The sequence below is a fragment of the Equus quagga genome, chromosome 1 (genome assembly GCF_021613505.1).
Source record: "Equus quagga isolate Etosha38 chromosome 1, UCLA_HA_Equagga_1.0, whole genome shotgun sequence".
Lineage (NCBI taxonomy): Eukaryota > Metazoa > Chordata > Mammalia > Perissodactyla > Equidae > Equus > Equus quagga.
Window position 1 is genome coordinate 74,201,075 of NC_060267.1, and position 17,128 is coordinate 74,218,202.

A 17,128-nucleotide genomic window follows, 5' to 3' on the forward strand; every position below is an offset into this window, starting at 1 on the left:
CCCACTTCTCCACAATATTTTGTTTGCCTTTCCCTAAACAGAGAAAGACGAGGAGAACGTCAACATTTCATGGAGAATTTAACTGAGGATCCAATCTTTCGAGAAGAGTTTGAGACAACACAGAGGAGGTTCAGAAGTGTGAAGACTGGCAAAGGTTCCTCTCTCTTACCCTTCATCTGCCTAAGCAATGATGCAGAAACCCTCGGACTCAGAGGCATGTCTCACTAGCAAATCCACTCTTCCGCGTGGGCCCTCGCTTAGGCCAAACCTCCCACATCACCTCTCATATGCAAACTGAGAATTTCTACTTCGGGTTTGGTTGCTTACTTGTCAACAACAGTCAGTCCCCTTCCTGGAGTATTTTCTTCCTTCTACACAAATTCCTCCTTGCCTTGCCTCACGCACATCAAGAGAAGCATCAGAGAACTCTACTTAGCTTCCATCAAGCCACTGTTCTCCTAATTAGAATGCAAGCAAAAGTGTAGTCTTCTATTTTCTTTAAATCTCTATAAGGCAGCTAAAGAAATAATAGGTGGACACGGAAGTATGTAAAATACTGCAGTGTTAAATGTTAACTGTAACTAAATTAACGTATTCATGATAGAATATAATTATGGTGGAATCAATACCATGAGAACACTCTTTAATTTCCTCATCTGAGAGGACAACATATAAAAACTTGGTGATTCTCCTTTTGTTCTAAAGATAGAAAATAAATACTGGTTCAAATACTAAAATATACTTTCAATTCCAAATTCAAACCAAACCACAAGACATCTGAAATCACAGTGTCTATAACGGAGTCAGAAAACGCACACTCCCTCACCTACGCAGTCACTGAAAACCAGTGCACCTGTCGTCCAGAGGTGCCTAGAACCTTAGCAGAAGACACCGAAGCTTCATTATGGGATAAAGGATTAGGGGACACGTCATTTGGAAACTGCTATGCCTTGACTTATGAAACTGGCTAAATACACCAATCCTCATGAAAAGAACACAAGTTTGAAGGCAACCCATAGTTAACTCCCCTGCTTGCTTGCCAAAGGGTGAAAAAAAGTTCTCATGCATTACATGCTCACTCTCCTTTAACCAACTATTTTTCTTGACTGAACCAAACTGATGACAGATATAAATATTTGAAAAGAGTTAAAATGGAATTATCAATTTTTCTTTTGCTTCAAATGAGATAAAGGGAAGAGAAAAGGGTGGTGACTTGACTATAAATCAATTCGCTGAATATGTGGTACCAGCAGGAGGAGTGTACTCGTCTTCAGTCACCAGCCAAGCATCTCGGGCAGCCACGGAACTAGTTCCAATCGCAGCACTGGTAATGGCTTCGCCAATGGTGAACTGAAGTTCTATCTGCTTGGCCTGCAAGGAAGGAAACAAAAGCTACGAATCAGAGAGAACATTTCCAAAAAACATCCATTTTACAGCAAAGCTGCTTAATATCTTGTTTCCCAGCATGCTCTGTTTTCATTCTTTTGCCTGGATTGCTTTTGGATAAGTGGGTGGTTCAAAGGTGAGGCAGGGTGAGGGAATGAAGAATGTAAGAACGACCTGGAGATTTTTTCCAAGTCCATGTTGCGCTCCTCACGCCCAGTAGAGAATCACTAAGCAATGATTTTTAATCTTCACAAGCAAGATACCATTTACCTAGGGGGCAAGGGCATGGACTTTGAGGCCAAATTCTAGCTCTTCTCTCACTAGCTACATAGCCCTATTTAAACTCTGAGCCTCAACTTCTTCATCTGTAATATGAGCATAATACCATCACCCACCTTATCAAGGTTGTAAGGATTAAATGAGGTTAACGTACATAAAGCTTCCAGTGGACACCTGGTTTGTAGTAACTGCACAATAAATAGCAGCCATTATAACTTACTAACACCTCCTCTTTGCACTCTTAAATTACACGATATCTGCAAGTTACTCTCAAATAGTTCAGGAAAAAATAAAGAATGACAAAGCAAATGTGGTAAAATGTTATAATTTGGTAAATCTGGATAGAGGGTGTAAAGTTCTTGAGGGTATAAGTGCATTGTAAGTTTAAAATTGTTTCGAAAATCAAACATTAAAAACATTCTATACGGCGTATACTCAAACTTTTAAAAATTTGCTTTAGACATTTTGACACACTTCGCAAGCATGAACGATGGACTCAACACAGAATTGGACCTATCTGAGTTCCCTTTGGCATTTTCTCTGTTTACTGTGAACTGGAAGAAATCTAAGAATGGGGGAATGAAAAGAGAATGAAGAATGAAAGCATGCAGGATATGGGAATACTGACCTTTTAGGAGAACTCTACAAAGCATACAGACAACAATGCAGCCATTCCTATGCTCAATCAACTAAATGCGCAAGTCTCCATGAGGTGTCAAGCGCTAATACCACATTCTGCCTACTCTGATGAAAAAACACTTAAGGGCTTCAGTCCCTCAGCAGCCCTAGTCAAAAGCTTCTCTGGCAACTCTAAACTGAGAAAAGGTATTTCAACTCAGAGAATTCTATATTAGGGATTCATTTTATCTGCCTGTTTTTACATATTTCCTATTGTTAATAACAACATAGTTGGCATTACATAAAACAAAACTCCCAACTCCATTTATGAATGATATGGTATCTACACTTTCCTTTAAATACTCCAGAAATAACAGATCTAAGAACAACAAGCACATGGGGATTCATCATATTATTATTCTCCCTACTTTTTGTGTATGTTTAAAATTTCCCATAACAAACAGTCTTTTAACTTAAATGAAAAAAACTTTAGAACTTTATCCTGGTTGAGTGCGAAAATATTTTGCTTCTCTGCTTCATGCTTTTTTTTTTCCTAAAGATTGGCACCTGAGCTAACAACTGTCGCCAATCATTTTTATTTTTTTTCTGTTTTATCTCCCCAAATCCCTCCAGTACGTAGTTGTGTATTTTAGTTGTGGGTCCTTCTGGTTGTGGCATGTGAGATGCCGCCTCAACGTGGCCTGATGAGTGGTGCCATGTCCGCGCCCAGGATCTGAACCAGCGAAATCCTGGGCTGCAAAAGCGGAGCGCATGAACTTAACCACTCAGCCACGGGGCCGGCCCCCATGTCTTTTTTTTTTTCATTCTTACCTTTAATCTCTCCATCATGTTTCTAGCTTTTCATGTATTTCTGGACTTCTAAACCCTAAAATAATGGCTTTAATAGCAAGTTAGGAATAGAGACAAACCCTTATTTATTTAAACAAAACTAGAAGAAACTCATCTCTCTCATAGATTTTATAAAACACAAAAGATGAAAAAGCAGACCTCATAAGCTTTTCCCCAAGTGGTTACAATGTCAGTGACATCCAGGGAGAATTGGATATGGGTATAATTCATTATCGAAAAATTCACCTTAAAATACTAAATTAAGAATCCAGATACCTGAATTTTAATACTGGCTCCATCACTCAGCTGCCTTGGTCCTCAGCCCCAACTCTCCTCTCTCTGCCCTCCTGTCCTTCAAGGTCCAGCAGCAGCCTCACCTCCAGAAAACCTGCCCACCTCACCCAGACTGAGGTGCTCACGCCCTCCTTGGTGAGCCTACCTCCTCACATGCAAACGTCTCTTCGTTCAGTCACTCCACCAATATTTACTGAGGTCCTACCATTACCAACCACACTGCTAGGCACTTGTTTCCTAACGGGCAGTGAAAGAGACTTCAACGTCAGTCTAGTGGGCAGTTAGACACTGTGATAAATGCTGTGGAGAACAAGCACGGAGAGTCACGACAGCACAAGTAACGAAAGAATCTACTCTAGTGTGAAGCGTCAGGGAAGGCTTTTCAAGGCGCACAGCAACAAGCTGAGAAAAAAGAAAGCGCAGGTCATTCAAAGCTCCGAGTGCGGCAAGGCTGGTGTACAATAATGTGAGTGACAAGAATCAAGGCTAGATGAGGGCCAGATGAGGCCGTGCTAAGGCACTTATCACACGGGGCTGGTGGCCGTCTAACTGCAGGTCTTCTCCACGACACTGGGCATTTATCCAGAGGACAGAAGCTAAGGCATCAGACTCAGGAGCAACTGGAATACCAGCACCCACCCCCACATCCAGCTGAGTGGGAAGGCTTCCCCTTCTACCCACAATGCACCGTGCTTCACTCAAAAATTATGAGAGAAGCCCTTTGCTCCATAGGTGATTTAGCCAATGCTACACCTACCACGGTGATGAGCCCAAGGATGGCACGCAATAAGTACTTGGTGAATAAATCAACAGCAGTTTAATTTAAAAGCTCAAAGCATGCAAAATTCCAACTAAAAACTGCCTTCTGTTTGAATGACTGACAATCAGATAGCAATATAAATACCTCCACAGAATCCATCAGACCTTGCAAGAGGAGTTTCTGGTGAGGAAAATCTCCATCCCCAACTGGAAAATACCCCAGAGTTTGGATTGCTCTTTCTTTCATCTGAAAGAACAGAAAATTGTTTTTTTTTAAACAAAGTATATAACAGCGTTATCCCAGAACAACGTTTCAAAAATGAGACGGCAGGGAGCGGCACTCCGTCTAACTAATACACCAGTGCACAAGTTTTGTGTTTTTTTTAAAGATTTTACTTTTCCTTTTTCTCCCCAAAGCCCCCAGGTACATAGTTGTATATTTTTAGTTGTGGGTCCTTCTAGCTGTGGCATGTGGGACGCCGCCCCAGCACGGCCCGATGAGCGGCGCCATGTCCGCGCCCAGGATCTGAACCGGCGAAACTGGCTGCCGAAGCTGGAGCACTCGAACTAAACCACTCGGCCATGGGACCGGCCCCTAGCTTTTTTTTAAAGTATCCAATTTTACAGAACTATGTCTATTAGAGGCAGAAAGACACAAAACTGAGTTAATTAAGGGTCCACAGTTGAGAAAGAAGAATGCCTTGAACTAGGTTGACTATCCTCCAAACTCTAACAGTTATAAATGTAGGTTCTGGGCCCAGAGGAGCTAAGATCAAATCACGGCTTGGCCATTTTAGTAGCCTTTACAGGTGTGCGACCTTAGGAAGTCACTCCACCTCTCTGTGACTCCATTTCCTCGTCTGGAAAACAGAGACGACAACTGTGCCTACTCCACTAAACCTTTTGAAGATGCAATTAATTAATGTATGTGAAGTGCTTAGCATACATTACAAGCACTCAACCATGCTTGGTAATGATTAATTAGTTACTAACAACTAATAAAAACTACACTGTGTGATCTTCTTGGAAAGACTTCAACAGTAGGTAGACCAAGAATAAGATTATATATTTTTCAAGCTTGTAGTAAACTGATTTTTCTGCTCATTAACTCATCTTATACTTCAACACTGAAGTGCTTTCACCACAAAGAAAATGTTTTAAAGTCGATGAAAATTTTTGTCTAAAACTAAACAACTATAAACATCCTTTCCCTCACAGATTACTCACACTACTTACTAATGTCCAGACTTCTTAACACCAAACTGGCTGTAGGAGTTTAAGATTTTGATTTGGTCTGAAATTACAAAAGTCATAAAACTATTTAACACTTTACTATCCACCTTTTGCATGACAAAAGAATTACCTCATGCATTTAATATTTTACCCAAATCTTAATAGCTATGGGCCTAAATTGGAGTAACTGGGTCAAATGGTGCACACACAAAGATTGGGCCCAAATCACCCCTAACTCAAAATTAAACAGTCACCTAGACTTTCCTCTCTATTTTATCATTCTTTTTTACATTAACTCCTTGCCCCTCTTGCAATGCCATCCAGCCTCAAGACAATCGTGTTTTCGCTCATTTATACATCTATGAATAAAAAGAATTTCACAGAGAAGGAAAAAAGAAAGAACTTGCCTTATTGGTTTCTTTACTGGAGGGTATTCTGTTTAGTAAGCTTTCCACAAGATGTAGCTTGGTAAAGCCAGACCCCTCACTGGGGATGGGGAGCGGACCATTTCTGCCAATTTCACCCAGGGCTGTACAGGCAGCAATGGCCAGGAGGGGCGAGGTACTGTCCAAAAACGAGCCTGCAAGCACATTCAGACCAAACTGAGAATAATACACTACCCTCCTTGTGACCCAAAGCAACCAACAATGTACTCAAGATTTTTTAAAAGACAGCAAAACAAAATTAAAGTCTACAGTATCTACCAGTTGATAATTTGTTGACATTTACTCAGTAGTAAAACACCATGGAAACAAGGCATAGAGTAGTGTCCTTTTTTAACGTTTAGATTCTTTCCTACAACAGAATCATCTCTGTTGTGTAGAAACATATAGAAAAAAAGTACAGAAAATAGAGCACTTTCATTGTTATTAAAAACACAGAATTTATTTAGCATCAAGTAAGATTTTGTGAAAAAGCTTGTGCCTTTAACATACAATGCTGTAAAAAGAAATGAAATGTTATAATAAATTTAAACATCCGAGTCAGCATAAAGACGAAATTCCTTACCTATGGTTTCTGTGGCACTCTGAATGAGCTCCTCCTGTTCAGGCAGGAAATCGGCATTTGTCTCCACATCTTGTTGCTCTGCCATCTTCATTTTCTTTTTGGCCAAATATCTCCCTACTGTGAATCCCAATGCAAGCAGGGATCCGTGCTGTATCTCTGGGCTCTGAATTTAACAACACAATAGCATACGTCTCTGTCTCTCTCACAGGGACAAGAAGGCATTGAAATAACTGTGTTTATTACGGTCATCTCTCCAATAAAACATAAGGCCAAAGAGGGGGCCGGCCCAGTGGTGTAGTGGTTAGGATTCACAGCCACCACTTTGGCAGCCCAGGGTTTGCAGGTTCAGACCCCAGGCACGGACCTAGCACTGCTCATCAAGCCATGTTGTGGCAGCATCCCGCATATAAAACAAAGGAAGAGTGGCTAAAGATGTTAGCTCAGGGCCACTCTTCCTCACCAAAAAACAAAACAAAACAAAACCCTAAGGCCAAAGAATAAAGTGATCATTTGAGGCTCTACTGGATGCTAATGAATCAGCCTTAGGGAATAGGAGAAACCCTGAACTTCTAACACAGAATTCTGAGAAGTTAAGCTGTGTTTTGATTTAGATTCCCTAATCTCACACCTACTCCATCTCTGGGTAAGGTGACTCTCTTGCTCCTACAGCACCTACTCTTTCTTCTAGCTTACAGCACTTACGTAATACACCATCATAATTTTCAAGCATAATTTCTCCCAATTGCCAACAAAATACAATGAAAAGACCTTATTTCTAATCACCAAAACCTCCATACACAAGGTAGGTGATAAACTATTCGAAAGCACATGGTTTCGACAGTGCTTCCTGATAGGATAAACACAATGATAGGCGGCAGTAGATGTGGAAGAAAAAAGGAACTAACATTTCTGAGTACCAGCTAGTTCTAGAAACTCTCGTGTACTTACTCTCCAACAGTGCCTGTCAGACACAGGACACCCAAGTTTGTTGAATGAACTGACTGAATCAATGTATTATCTGTCTCATTTAATCTTTACAATCATAAATGTTCATCTTACAAACAAGAACACAAAAACTAAAAATATACTAGATGCATATGTAAAACTCTACTACTGTCCACAAAAAAGAATGAAGACAAAACTGATAACATACATGATTGTCTTTTGTCGTCTTTATAAGCTGTTCTATCATTGACTTCAACTCGTTTCCCGACACTGTAGACACCACCACAGAATAAAACAGGGCTGCCAGTTCACGCATCTCTTCTTTACTGCTGTTCATCAGACTCTGAGTGACGCAGAAAAAGAAATATATACATGACATGTAATTACCTTCCTGCTGACAACATCTAACCTTTAAAATTAAAAGAAAAAAGAATACATTATATTGTGCAATCTTTTGGTAATCATGAGAAAAGAACACAACAAGCTGTTATTTCAAAACAAAATAAAAGCTGAATCACACACCAAAAATCTTCTGTGCATTTTCATCAAAGATACAAAGTATAAAACAGGTGGAATTAATACACAGATAATCTACAACAGAAGTCAACAAATGTTTTCTGTAAAGGGCCAAATAAGTTTTGCGGGCCTGATGGTCTCTGTCCTACCACTGTAGTGCAAAAGCAGCCACAGACTACAGTAAACGAACGGGTGTATCTTTGTTCCAATAAAACTTTATGGACACGTGGGGCTGGCCCCGTGGCTGAGTGGCTAAGTTCACGTGCTCTGCTTCTGCGGCCCAGGGTTTTGCCAGTTCGGATCGTGGGCATAGACATGGCACTGCTCATCAGGCCATGCTGAGGCGGCATCCCACATGCCACAACTAGCAGGACTCACAACTAAAAATATACAACTATGTACCAGGGGTGTTGAGGAGAAAAAGGAAAAATAAAATCTTTAAAAAAAAAAAAAAACTTTATGGACACTAATTCTCACAGATCAGGAAATGGCATTCATCTTTTGATTTTTTCCCAACTGTTTAAGAACGTAAAAGCCATTCTTAGCTTGCAGGCCATACAAAAACAGGAGGCAGCCCACATGTGGCACAGAGACCATAATCCAACAATCCCTGATCTACAAGATCAAAAGTCAAAAACTCTAAGATCAGCACAAGCAGAGGCACTCACAACTAGAATATACAACTAGGTACTGGAGGGCTTTGGGGAGAAGAAGAAGAAGAAAAAAATTAAAAAACAACTCTCAGACCATTTAAAATTAGCAAATATTCACAAAGAATAAATCTCTTTAAACTAGAAGTACTTTCGCAAGACCAGATTTTGCAGAAAAGTGCAAAACTCACACCCCTTGGTAAGTTGCATTCATGTTTTCACACTTAAAAGAGATAATCTGTACATTTTACCATATATGAAGCTGCATTTTCCAAAAAGAACTACATTGTGTAGCACAAGAGATAAATAAAACTGTATGGGTCATCCCTGTACTAAAAAAATTATTCATTGATTATCTGAAATTCAAATTTAACTGAGCATCTTGTATTTTTATTTGCTAAACCTGGCAATCTTTTTGGTGTGACGACACGACAAGAACACTCTCCCACACGGCTGGTGGGAGTGTAAATTGGTACAACTCATATGGAAGATGTGCACTGTCTATCAAAACCGCAAAAGCACATGTCCCAATTCCACTTCTAGAGAATCCATCTAAAAGATACACTTCCTCATGTTCAAAATGATGGATCGTTCATTGCAGCAAAGTGCAAGTACCCTAAACGACCATCAGTAAGAATCTAGAATCAATGAGGGCATATTGATACGACGGACAACAATGAAGCTGTTAAAGAAAACGCTCTCTCTGTCTGTGGTTTTACAGGAGTATCTCCATGTTCTGACATTAAGAGAAACAAGGTACAAAACCATGTGAAAACTATGCTACCTTTTGTGTAAAAGAAGGGAGAAGAATCAAAAATGCTTATTTTTATTCATGTGTATATGTATAAGCAAACTCTAGAAGGTACACCATACATAAACGAGTGATGATCTATGTATGTGTGTCAGGTCAGAGAGGAAGGGGCAAGAAGCTGAGGGATTTGAGTAGATGGGAGACAGTTATGGAAAGGAGACATTTTACATATTTTTTATTTTAACTATACAAATCTATTTTTTTTAACTTTTAAAACTACAAATAATTATTTTTTTTATTCAGATGACTGTCAATGTCTCCCACTCTCACCTAGATGCATCACTGAGATACATTAACCTACACGCTTCTCAGTGTCCGATGATGAGAGAGCTTTCAAAATGACCTAACAGCAGAGAAGGCCATAGGAACGCTGGTAGGGAGACGAAATCACGAGACTGAATTTTAAAACGTACTGAATCAAAGAGAAATATACATGCACAGGACATACCTTTATCCATTCTGTCTTGTCTACGAATTTGGTAGCCAGCTTTTCTGGATACACTGAGACAGCTTCCAATAGACAGTACATGACCGGCAGACCTAAATAAGAAAGAATTCAGAACCATTTTAATTTCAAGAAAAGTGATAAACATACAGAGATCACTAAATTTTTTTTAAACTATAAGGCTACTGATTTAGGAGGCATTCCCCAGTTCTACCAAACAAAAGTTAACCTAAATACAGTATGTGATTCAATACAATAAATGTACAGACTAGTTATCCATAAAAAGATGCCCTCGGGACCAGCCCTGTAGTCAAGTGCTTAAGTTCACGCGTTCCGCTTTGGCGGCCCAGGGTTTCGCCAGTTCGGATCCTGGGCGCCGACACGGCACTGTGCATCAGGCCATGCTGAGGTGGTGACCCACAGAGCACAACAGAGGCACTCACAACTAGAATACACAACTATGTACTGCGGGGCTTTGGGGAGAAGAAGAAGGGGGGAAAAAAGAAGACTGGCAACAAACGTTAGCTCATGTGCCAATATTTAAAAAAAAGAAAAAGATGCCCTCTCCTTCACACCTACTTCCAAAAGTAAAAATATATTAACTATTGTTAGCATTTCTTTCTGAAAAGAGAAACAGTGTATCAAGGATGAATCCGATAATTTTAGAAAAGAAACAAAGACTAATGTTCAGTTAGAGTAGTGAAGAGAGAAAATAATTTTGCTATAAATTCTCAGCTGAGTTTAAAATTAGATTTCTGCTGAAGTGCTTTAACATCTGTCCTCAGCATCACGCCCTCCTACCTCCAACACCTGCTAGCAGCTGCTGAAGCAGGCCAATGTAGATCTGAACAGGGTTGGTTTCTCCACTCTTGGAAGAAGATGAAGAGGACGTGGCCTGGCCACCTGACATTAAAGTCCGTATGTAGCGTCCGATGGCTGGGGCGTGATCTTGCATATCAGCCAAACTCTGAGAGGTGGGCACCACTCCTGCACTGTGAGCCAGGCACATGCGTAAGTACAGAACTATCTGAAACCAGAAGAAGAGCACCAGATGAGCTTCTCAAAAACTCAGCGTGGGAGGCTATTCCTCAAAGTGACAGTCTCCAGTTTTGATTTCCCCACCCTCCTTCATAAAGCTATTCATCAATCCTCAAGAAGCTGGAAAACACGACTCAATACGTTAACTGAAATTACCATAATGGAGCAAAATTTATATAACAGGCGTTCATAAATCCAAAGAGGTTTTTAAATGGAGTTTAATGAAGATAAAATGTAAACTCAACTTTTAAAATCTAAAACATTCCAATGAAAATCATTATTTTTTTAAAAGGTGTTTGTGATAGAGAGAGACAGACACCGGGCAGAAACCTGGTGCAAATGATCTATTCCTGTGGAACTCCAGTTGTATTTAATCACCACTGACAGAAGAATTTGAGAAAATTAGCTCAGATCATCTAGAGAGGAGTAGATACGACACCATAAAAACCTCTGAAATAAACTAGCTACTAAGAAGTCTTCTGGAAGCTCTTTCCTTGACAGCTAAAATAGGACAGGCAGCAATCTCACTGTGAGGATTCTTACTCGCTCTGAACAAGATCACCTCTTGCCGTTTAATTAGTGCAAGTCAACGATCTAATAGAATTTCCCTTAGTAAATGTGATAAATTAATCGAACCCTCCAACCTTCAACACTGGATAACCCAAACAACCTCAACATGTTGCTGGCTTTAAAATTCAAATCTAATTTGCTATGAAATCCCAATGGTTATCAGTGAAGAGGATCCAGTTCTTTCACAAAGAGAATCTCACTGAGATAAATCTATTTGTAGACTCCACTATGAATTAAAATAATACCAACGGCCAAATACTGTTTTTCTAATAAACAACCTGACAAAGAACGATGACACCACAACAAAGGTTTGTCTAGAACACAAAAACTTCACAGACATCTCTTTAGGTGTGATGTTATCTTTTAGAAGCTTTAGAGAAAGCAAAATAGAAATACATGCCAGTCCTACCTCTCCAAAGGCTGCTGGGTTAAACGGAAGGACAGTGGTCCCGGTCATGTACTTGGCTGGAGTTTTCATTCGATGAGAAGCCTAATAAAATAAGCCCAAAACAAACACAATTACTGAAAACTGGAGCACATGTGCCCTTCCTCAACTCAACAATAACTGTATTTCTAGCTACATTATTGTTTGCTACTGTTTTTCCTGGTCAAAACATTTTTCCATTAATCTTGGTGATCGTGCATGGCCCTCAAACTCTACATGACAGGGGTGTTGCCTTTTCTACTCCATGTTTTTACTGCCTTGTTTAAAAAGAATAAACCTACTCCAGGCATCTACTGACATAGTCACCCCTGGCCAATGCATGCCAGTGATTTTCATTAATAATGGAGGTAGGAGGAAAATACGAGCACAAAAGCATCTTCTGACCACAAATATGACTGCATTATAGAGAAGAGAACCATGGCTGCTCCATACTGACCTCTAACTCCCTTAAGATGTCTATCTGAGCAAAATGGTAGGACCACCAGTAGAGGCAGAAGGCAATAAGGCATCACCCAGCATACTCAAAGAAACATTGATGTAAAAAGCAGGATAGGGTCAGGGTTGGGGGTCATGACTACCAATACTCTGTATGATCCACCAGCAGACAACACTGCAAAAACAGGAGACTTGCAAAAGCAGATGTAATGTTCTCTTATAATTACGGTGGAAAAACTCTGAACTGCTCCCTGAAGCATTCTTAAACTTATGGTGTCCCATGGGGCCGGCCCAGGGGTGCAGCGGTTAAGTGAGCACGTTCCACTTTGGCAGCCCAGGATTCGCCAGTTTGGATCCCGGGTGCACACATGGCACCGCTTGGCAAGCCATGCTGTGGCAGGCGTCCGACATATAAAGTAGAGGAAGATAAGCACAGATGTGAGCTCAGGGCCAGTCTTCCTCAGCAAAAAGGGGAGGATTGGCAGCAGATGTTAGCTCAGGGCTAATCTTCCTCAAAAAAAACCAACAAACTTACGGTGCCCCAAATAATGACCTTAAAAATAAAGGTTAAGTTTGCCTGCTCTGCTTTGAGGGCCCAGGGTTTTGCCACTTCGAATCCCGGGTGAGGACACGGCACCGCTCATCAAGCCAAGCTGAGGCGACAGCATCCCACATGCCACAACTAGAAGGACCCACAACTGGAAATACACAACTATGTACCAGGGGGCTTTGGGAGAAAAAGGAAAAATAAAATCTTAAACATAAATAAATAAATAAAAATATATACTTATTAAAAAAATAAAAATAAACAATAAAAAGGAGACGTATTTTTTTATTTGTTTGCTTGTTTTGTTTTAATTTTTTTTCTTTTTTTTTTTTTGAGGATGATAAGCCCTGACCTGCTGCCAATCCTCCTCTTTCTGCTGAGGAAGACTGGCCCTGAGCTAACATCTGTGCCCATCTTCCTCTACTTTATATGTGGGACGCCTGCCACAGCATGGCTTGACAAGTGGTGTGTAGGTCCGGGCCTGGGATCTGAGCCGGCAAATCCCAGGCCACCAAAGCAGAACATGTGAACTTAACCACTGCACCACTGGGCAGGCCCCAGGAGATGTATTTTTAAGCAAGTCGTACCAAAAGGAAAAATTTTAAGCACAGCCAATATGTTGAAGAGCATAAAAGGAACTGTAAGTAATTCAGATTTGGACAAAACAGATCAATTACATTTCAGAATTATATTTTTTTGTACCTTTCTCTTACTGTAAATATTAACATTGTTAGAAATCTTATTACTATTCAACAGTGATCAACATTTTAAACATGTTACCTAAAAAAATCTATGTTTATTTTCATCATCCATTATATGACTCAAACGAATCATCTGAAGTTGCATGCCATACCTTTTCTTGGATATAATATACCATTTCTGGGAAGGAAGGCATCTGCTTAGAAGCACTTTCTTTCCTGTTTCTACCAGGAAGACACCTCAATACTCGCTGTGCTTCTCCATGAACTTCTTCCCGTCTTTCAGAAAGACAAACAAGAATAAAAAATAAATTTCACCAATTGGAGAAAGACCATACGAAGACGCGGAACAGCAATTTTATGTGGCAGTTGGGGTTCTGAGAAAACGTCTTAAATATATTGTTGGCTATAGAAGCAAACAGTCATAAAATACATTATAAGAACCTACTTCTTTGTGGAAATTTCATGAGATTTAGAGTCATGTGGCTTGCATCTTTGAATTTTACCCACAGGAAAAAACAAGCCACACTATAACTAGGGGTCTAAGATGACATCAAGGACCATATTGCAACTCTTTAATCAATTGCTTCTAAATTCCATAGACCACCATTGTAAACAACATAAATTTTAGTAATTTTCAAATAAATTTAAAATGAACCCGAATTCAAATTAACACCTTTGAAACTTACGGATCTCCTGCAGCTAGTAAGAGCAAATATCTGGAAGGTATATGATCTGAGGGAAACACCGTGCTGGCAAATTTCACAGCCACCTGTCGAACTTGAACTTCAGGCTGTTTGACACAAATGCACACAGATTAAAAAAAAAGAAGAATTCAATTACCAACAACTTATTCCAGTCAAGTCATCTTAATTGTAAACAATCAAAGTTATTTCAATTAAATATATGTCTAAATAAATAAAATTGAGACAAATCATTTGTTCAAGATCTTTAATTATGTGTCTTCTGGACAGCAATACAACTTAAAAAGTACTTTTATGATCTAAGAGGACCCTCCAAGTAAAGCAGGAAAACTCACGGCCAGAGACTCTCTCTGTACACACACATCTCAGCCGGACCTTTGGACCAAGGTCACTGTAACAGTTTCTGGCCACCATCTCTGCTTCCCCAACTCGTAGTCACACAAGGGAAATACGGGCATTTTGCAGGGAACACAAACAGAGCTCACTTGGAATCTCTACAAATTTGAAACAAAACACCCCCAACTTTTTCAGATTAGCTCTAAAGTTAAAACTGACTCCAAAGCAAAATTTAAACTACTTAAATACATTCAATTAACTGAAATAGAGTAATAAGCTACAAATACAAATTTCAACCAGAAAAGCAGTTGCAGAATCATTCTCACGTACCTTCCCCCTAGGTCATTCCTCCAGTTACAACATAAGTGAGAGGAGAGCTAATAAATATATACTGTCCCACTCACTCTGGTATTCTTGCTCTTTAGCATTCCCTGAGCTACGACAAACAGCAATGATATTAGAGGCTAAGCCATATGATTTAGCCTGTAGTCTGACTGCCTTACATATAGTCTGAAAAAAAGAATATAAATTAGCTTTGGTTTGGTAATACTGTTACACGATTTGATCTGCACGAGTACAACCAGCAGCCACATGCATTACATAAGCATCACTCTTCCTTGTAAGGTTACCTAGGGAAAGTTGGCAGTATTCTACTCTACTGAGCTTCCAAGTAAGCCCACAATTCTTTGTCCGCGATATGTGACCAGGAGCCATGAACACTGGATACCAAGAGCACTTAACAATGAGACTAGGTATATACACACACACACACACACACACACACACACACACACACACACAGTCATGGGCTGCTTAACGACATTTTGGTCAACCACAGACCACATATACAATGGTGGCCCCATATGACTGGTACCATACAGCCTAGGTGTGTAATAGGCTATACCATGCAGGTTTGTCTAAGCACACCCTACAACATTCATACCACGACGAAATTGCCTAACAACACGTTTCTTAGAACATATCCCCGTGGTTAAGCAACGCATGACTACAGTAAGTTTTCTGAGTGTGCATAATAATCTTGTCATATTTCAATAGAAATCAGATGCCTTTGCGAACCTTTAATAATTCTCTCAATATAAATGAATTAAGTATGCCAGACAAATTTCAACAGGATGCGATTTACATTAATCTCATCAATACCTTTTGACTTCATTCCCTCTTCTAATATCCCTCTCTTTCTACTCCTAGAAATGGAGGACAAAGAACTGACTATAGCAAATGTATATTATTTTATATTACATATTATGTGTGCATATGTGTATATATCTACAGATATTCAAAATTTTCCTACAAACTCCCATGACAACCAAGTAAGACGAGAAGGAAGAGGAGTATGTATGACAGTCCTGGCTTACTTTGTACAGACTCATTTTGATATATAAAATGTATCTATCTTTCTTTCTGCTTTTCTCCCTCAATGTTACCTACAGAATTCTACCCCAGTGCACTGTAGTGCTCAGCTACCAGCTAAGACAAAATACTTCCAACTTGGAGGACGTGACATTAAGAACAGTTTTCCAACACAGAAGGCTTTAAACATAAAGCTCTAGGAATATCACCACTCTTCCCCTAAAATCAGATTTCCATCCTGAAGAATTAAAAATAGATCATAAATCACAATCCGAACGAAAGCAAATATTCCTCTTCATTATCAAGATAGTTAAGGAGAAAAGTCATTCAAATTTGGTCCTTAAAAATGTAAAAGGTATACAGTACCAGGCACTGTGGCTCACACAGGTGGACCTACCTTGATCAAGTAGGAAGCCACGAGCGCCTCCATGAGAGTCCGCTGGGCTCCTTCCAAAGTACTATAAGCTCCAACCATCATCGATAACGCCTCCTGAATGGCAAGCCGCGTCTCAGGCTCTTCCTATAAAGATGATGAAAACAGTGTTTCCCTCCCGGCTGGGATTCCAGGTGAGCATCCAAACAGAAAGCATAAAATTGCCTGGTGTTTCCCTACCTTACAGAGGGCTTCGAAAAGCTGCTGCACAAGAGCTATATCCTTAGTGAATAAATGTGGCATTCGACTGTAAGAGAATAAAAGGCCATCGTTACTGTCATAAACTTCCATGAGATGAAAGGAAATTAAACTAAACACAAATTTCCCTGAACTTGCATTTTCATCTCTGAACACAGTGTCAGCATCATTAGATTACCTCCCCAACGAGCCAAATATTTTTTAAAGTAAACATTTAGTTCTTCAACTGTCTAATCCAAGGAAGCCTTGATTAATTTACATACTGTCCAGATATTCCCTTTATAATATTCCATGCATTCAGTTAACATTTCTGATTTTAATAAAAATAAAATAGATCGCAGACCAAATTGCTATTTAAACTAAAAGCTAGTGTGATAAGGGGCTTTGTTACTTCATGCCAAGAGACAAAGGACAAGGTTTGCTGACAACCGTACGCTGTATCAGTTGATGTGGGTGGCTTTTTTCTGAGCCCCAGAGCTCCTTTCCCTGTACAAATAGAAGAGCAAGACCTAGTCTACACAAGCCAATCAGAACCTGCGCCAGGGGAGAAGCAGCACACG

The 17,128-nt window shown here is 39.9% G+C and overlaps 1 protein-coding gene across 2 annotated transcripts in view; it reads right to left on the reverse strand.

Annotated features, from left to right (window-relative positions):
* Positions 1-17,128, reverse strand: part of ECPAS (Ecm29 proteasome adaptor and scaffold) — an 87,325-nt gene that overhangs the window by 31,410 nt on the left and 38,787 nt on the right. For both annotated transcript variants that reach the window (XM_046647955.1, XM_046647964.1), the window contains 12 exons: positions 16,551-16,617; positions 16,335-16,457; positions 14,216-14,319; positions 13,682-13,805; positions 11,811-11,891; positions 10,595-10,820; positions 9,797-9,888; positions 7,580-7,714; positions 6,427-6,589; positions 5,826-5,998; positions 4,331-4,432; positions 1,248-1,371 (listed from right to left, as the gene is read on the reverse strand). In XM_046647955.1, coding sequence (XP_046503911.1) covers positions 1,248-1,371; positions 4,331-4,432; positions 5,826-5,998; positions 6,427-6,589; positions 7,580-7,714; positions 9,797-9,888; positions 10,595-10,820; positions 11,811-11,891; positions 13,682-13,805; positions 14,216-14,319; positions 16,335-16,457; positions 16,551-16,617 — 1,514 coding nt within the window. The remainder of the gene's footprint in view (positions 1-1,247; positions 1,372-4,330; positions 4,433-5,825; positions 5,999-6,426; positions 6,590-7,579; positions 7,715-9,796; positions 9,889-10,594; positions 10,821-11,810; positions 11,892-13,681; positions 13,806-14,215; positions 14,320-16,334; positions 16,458-16,550; positions 16,618-17,128) is intronic.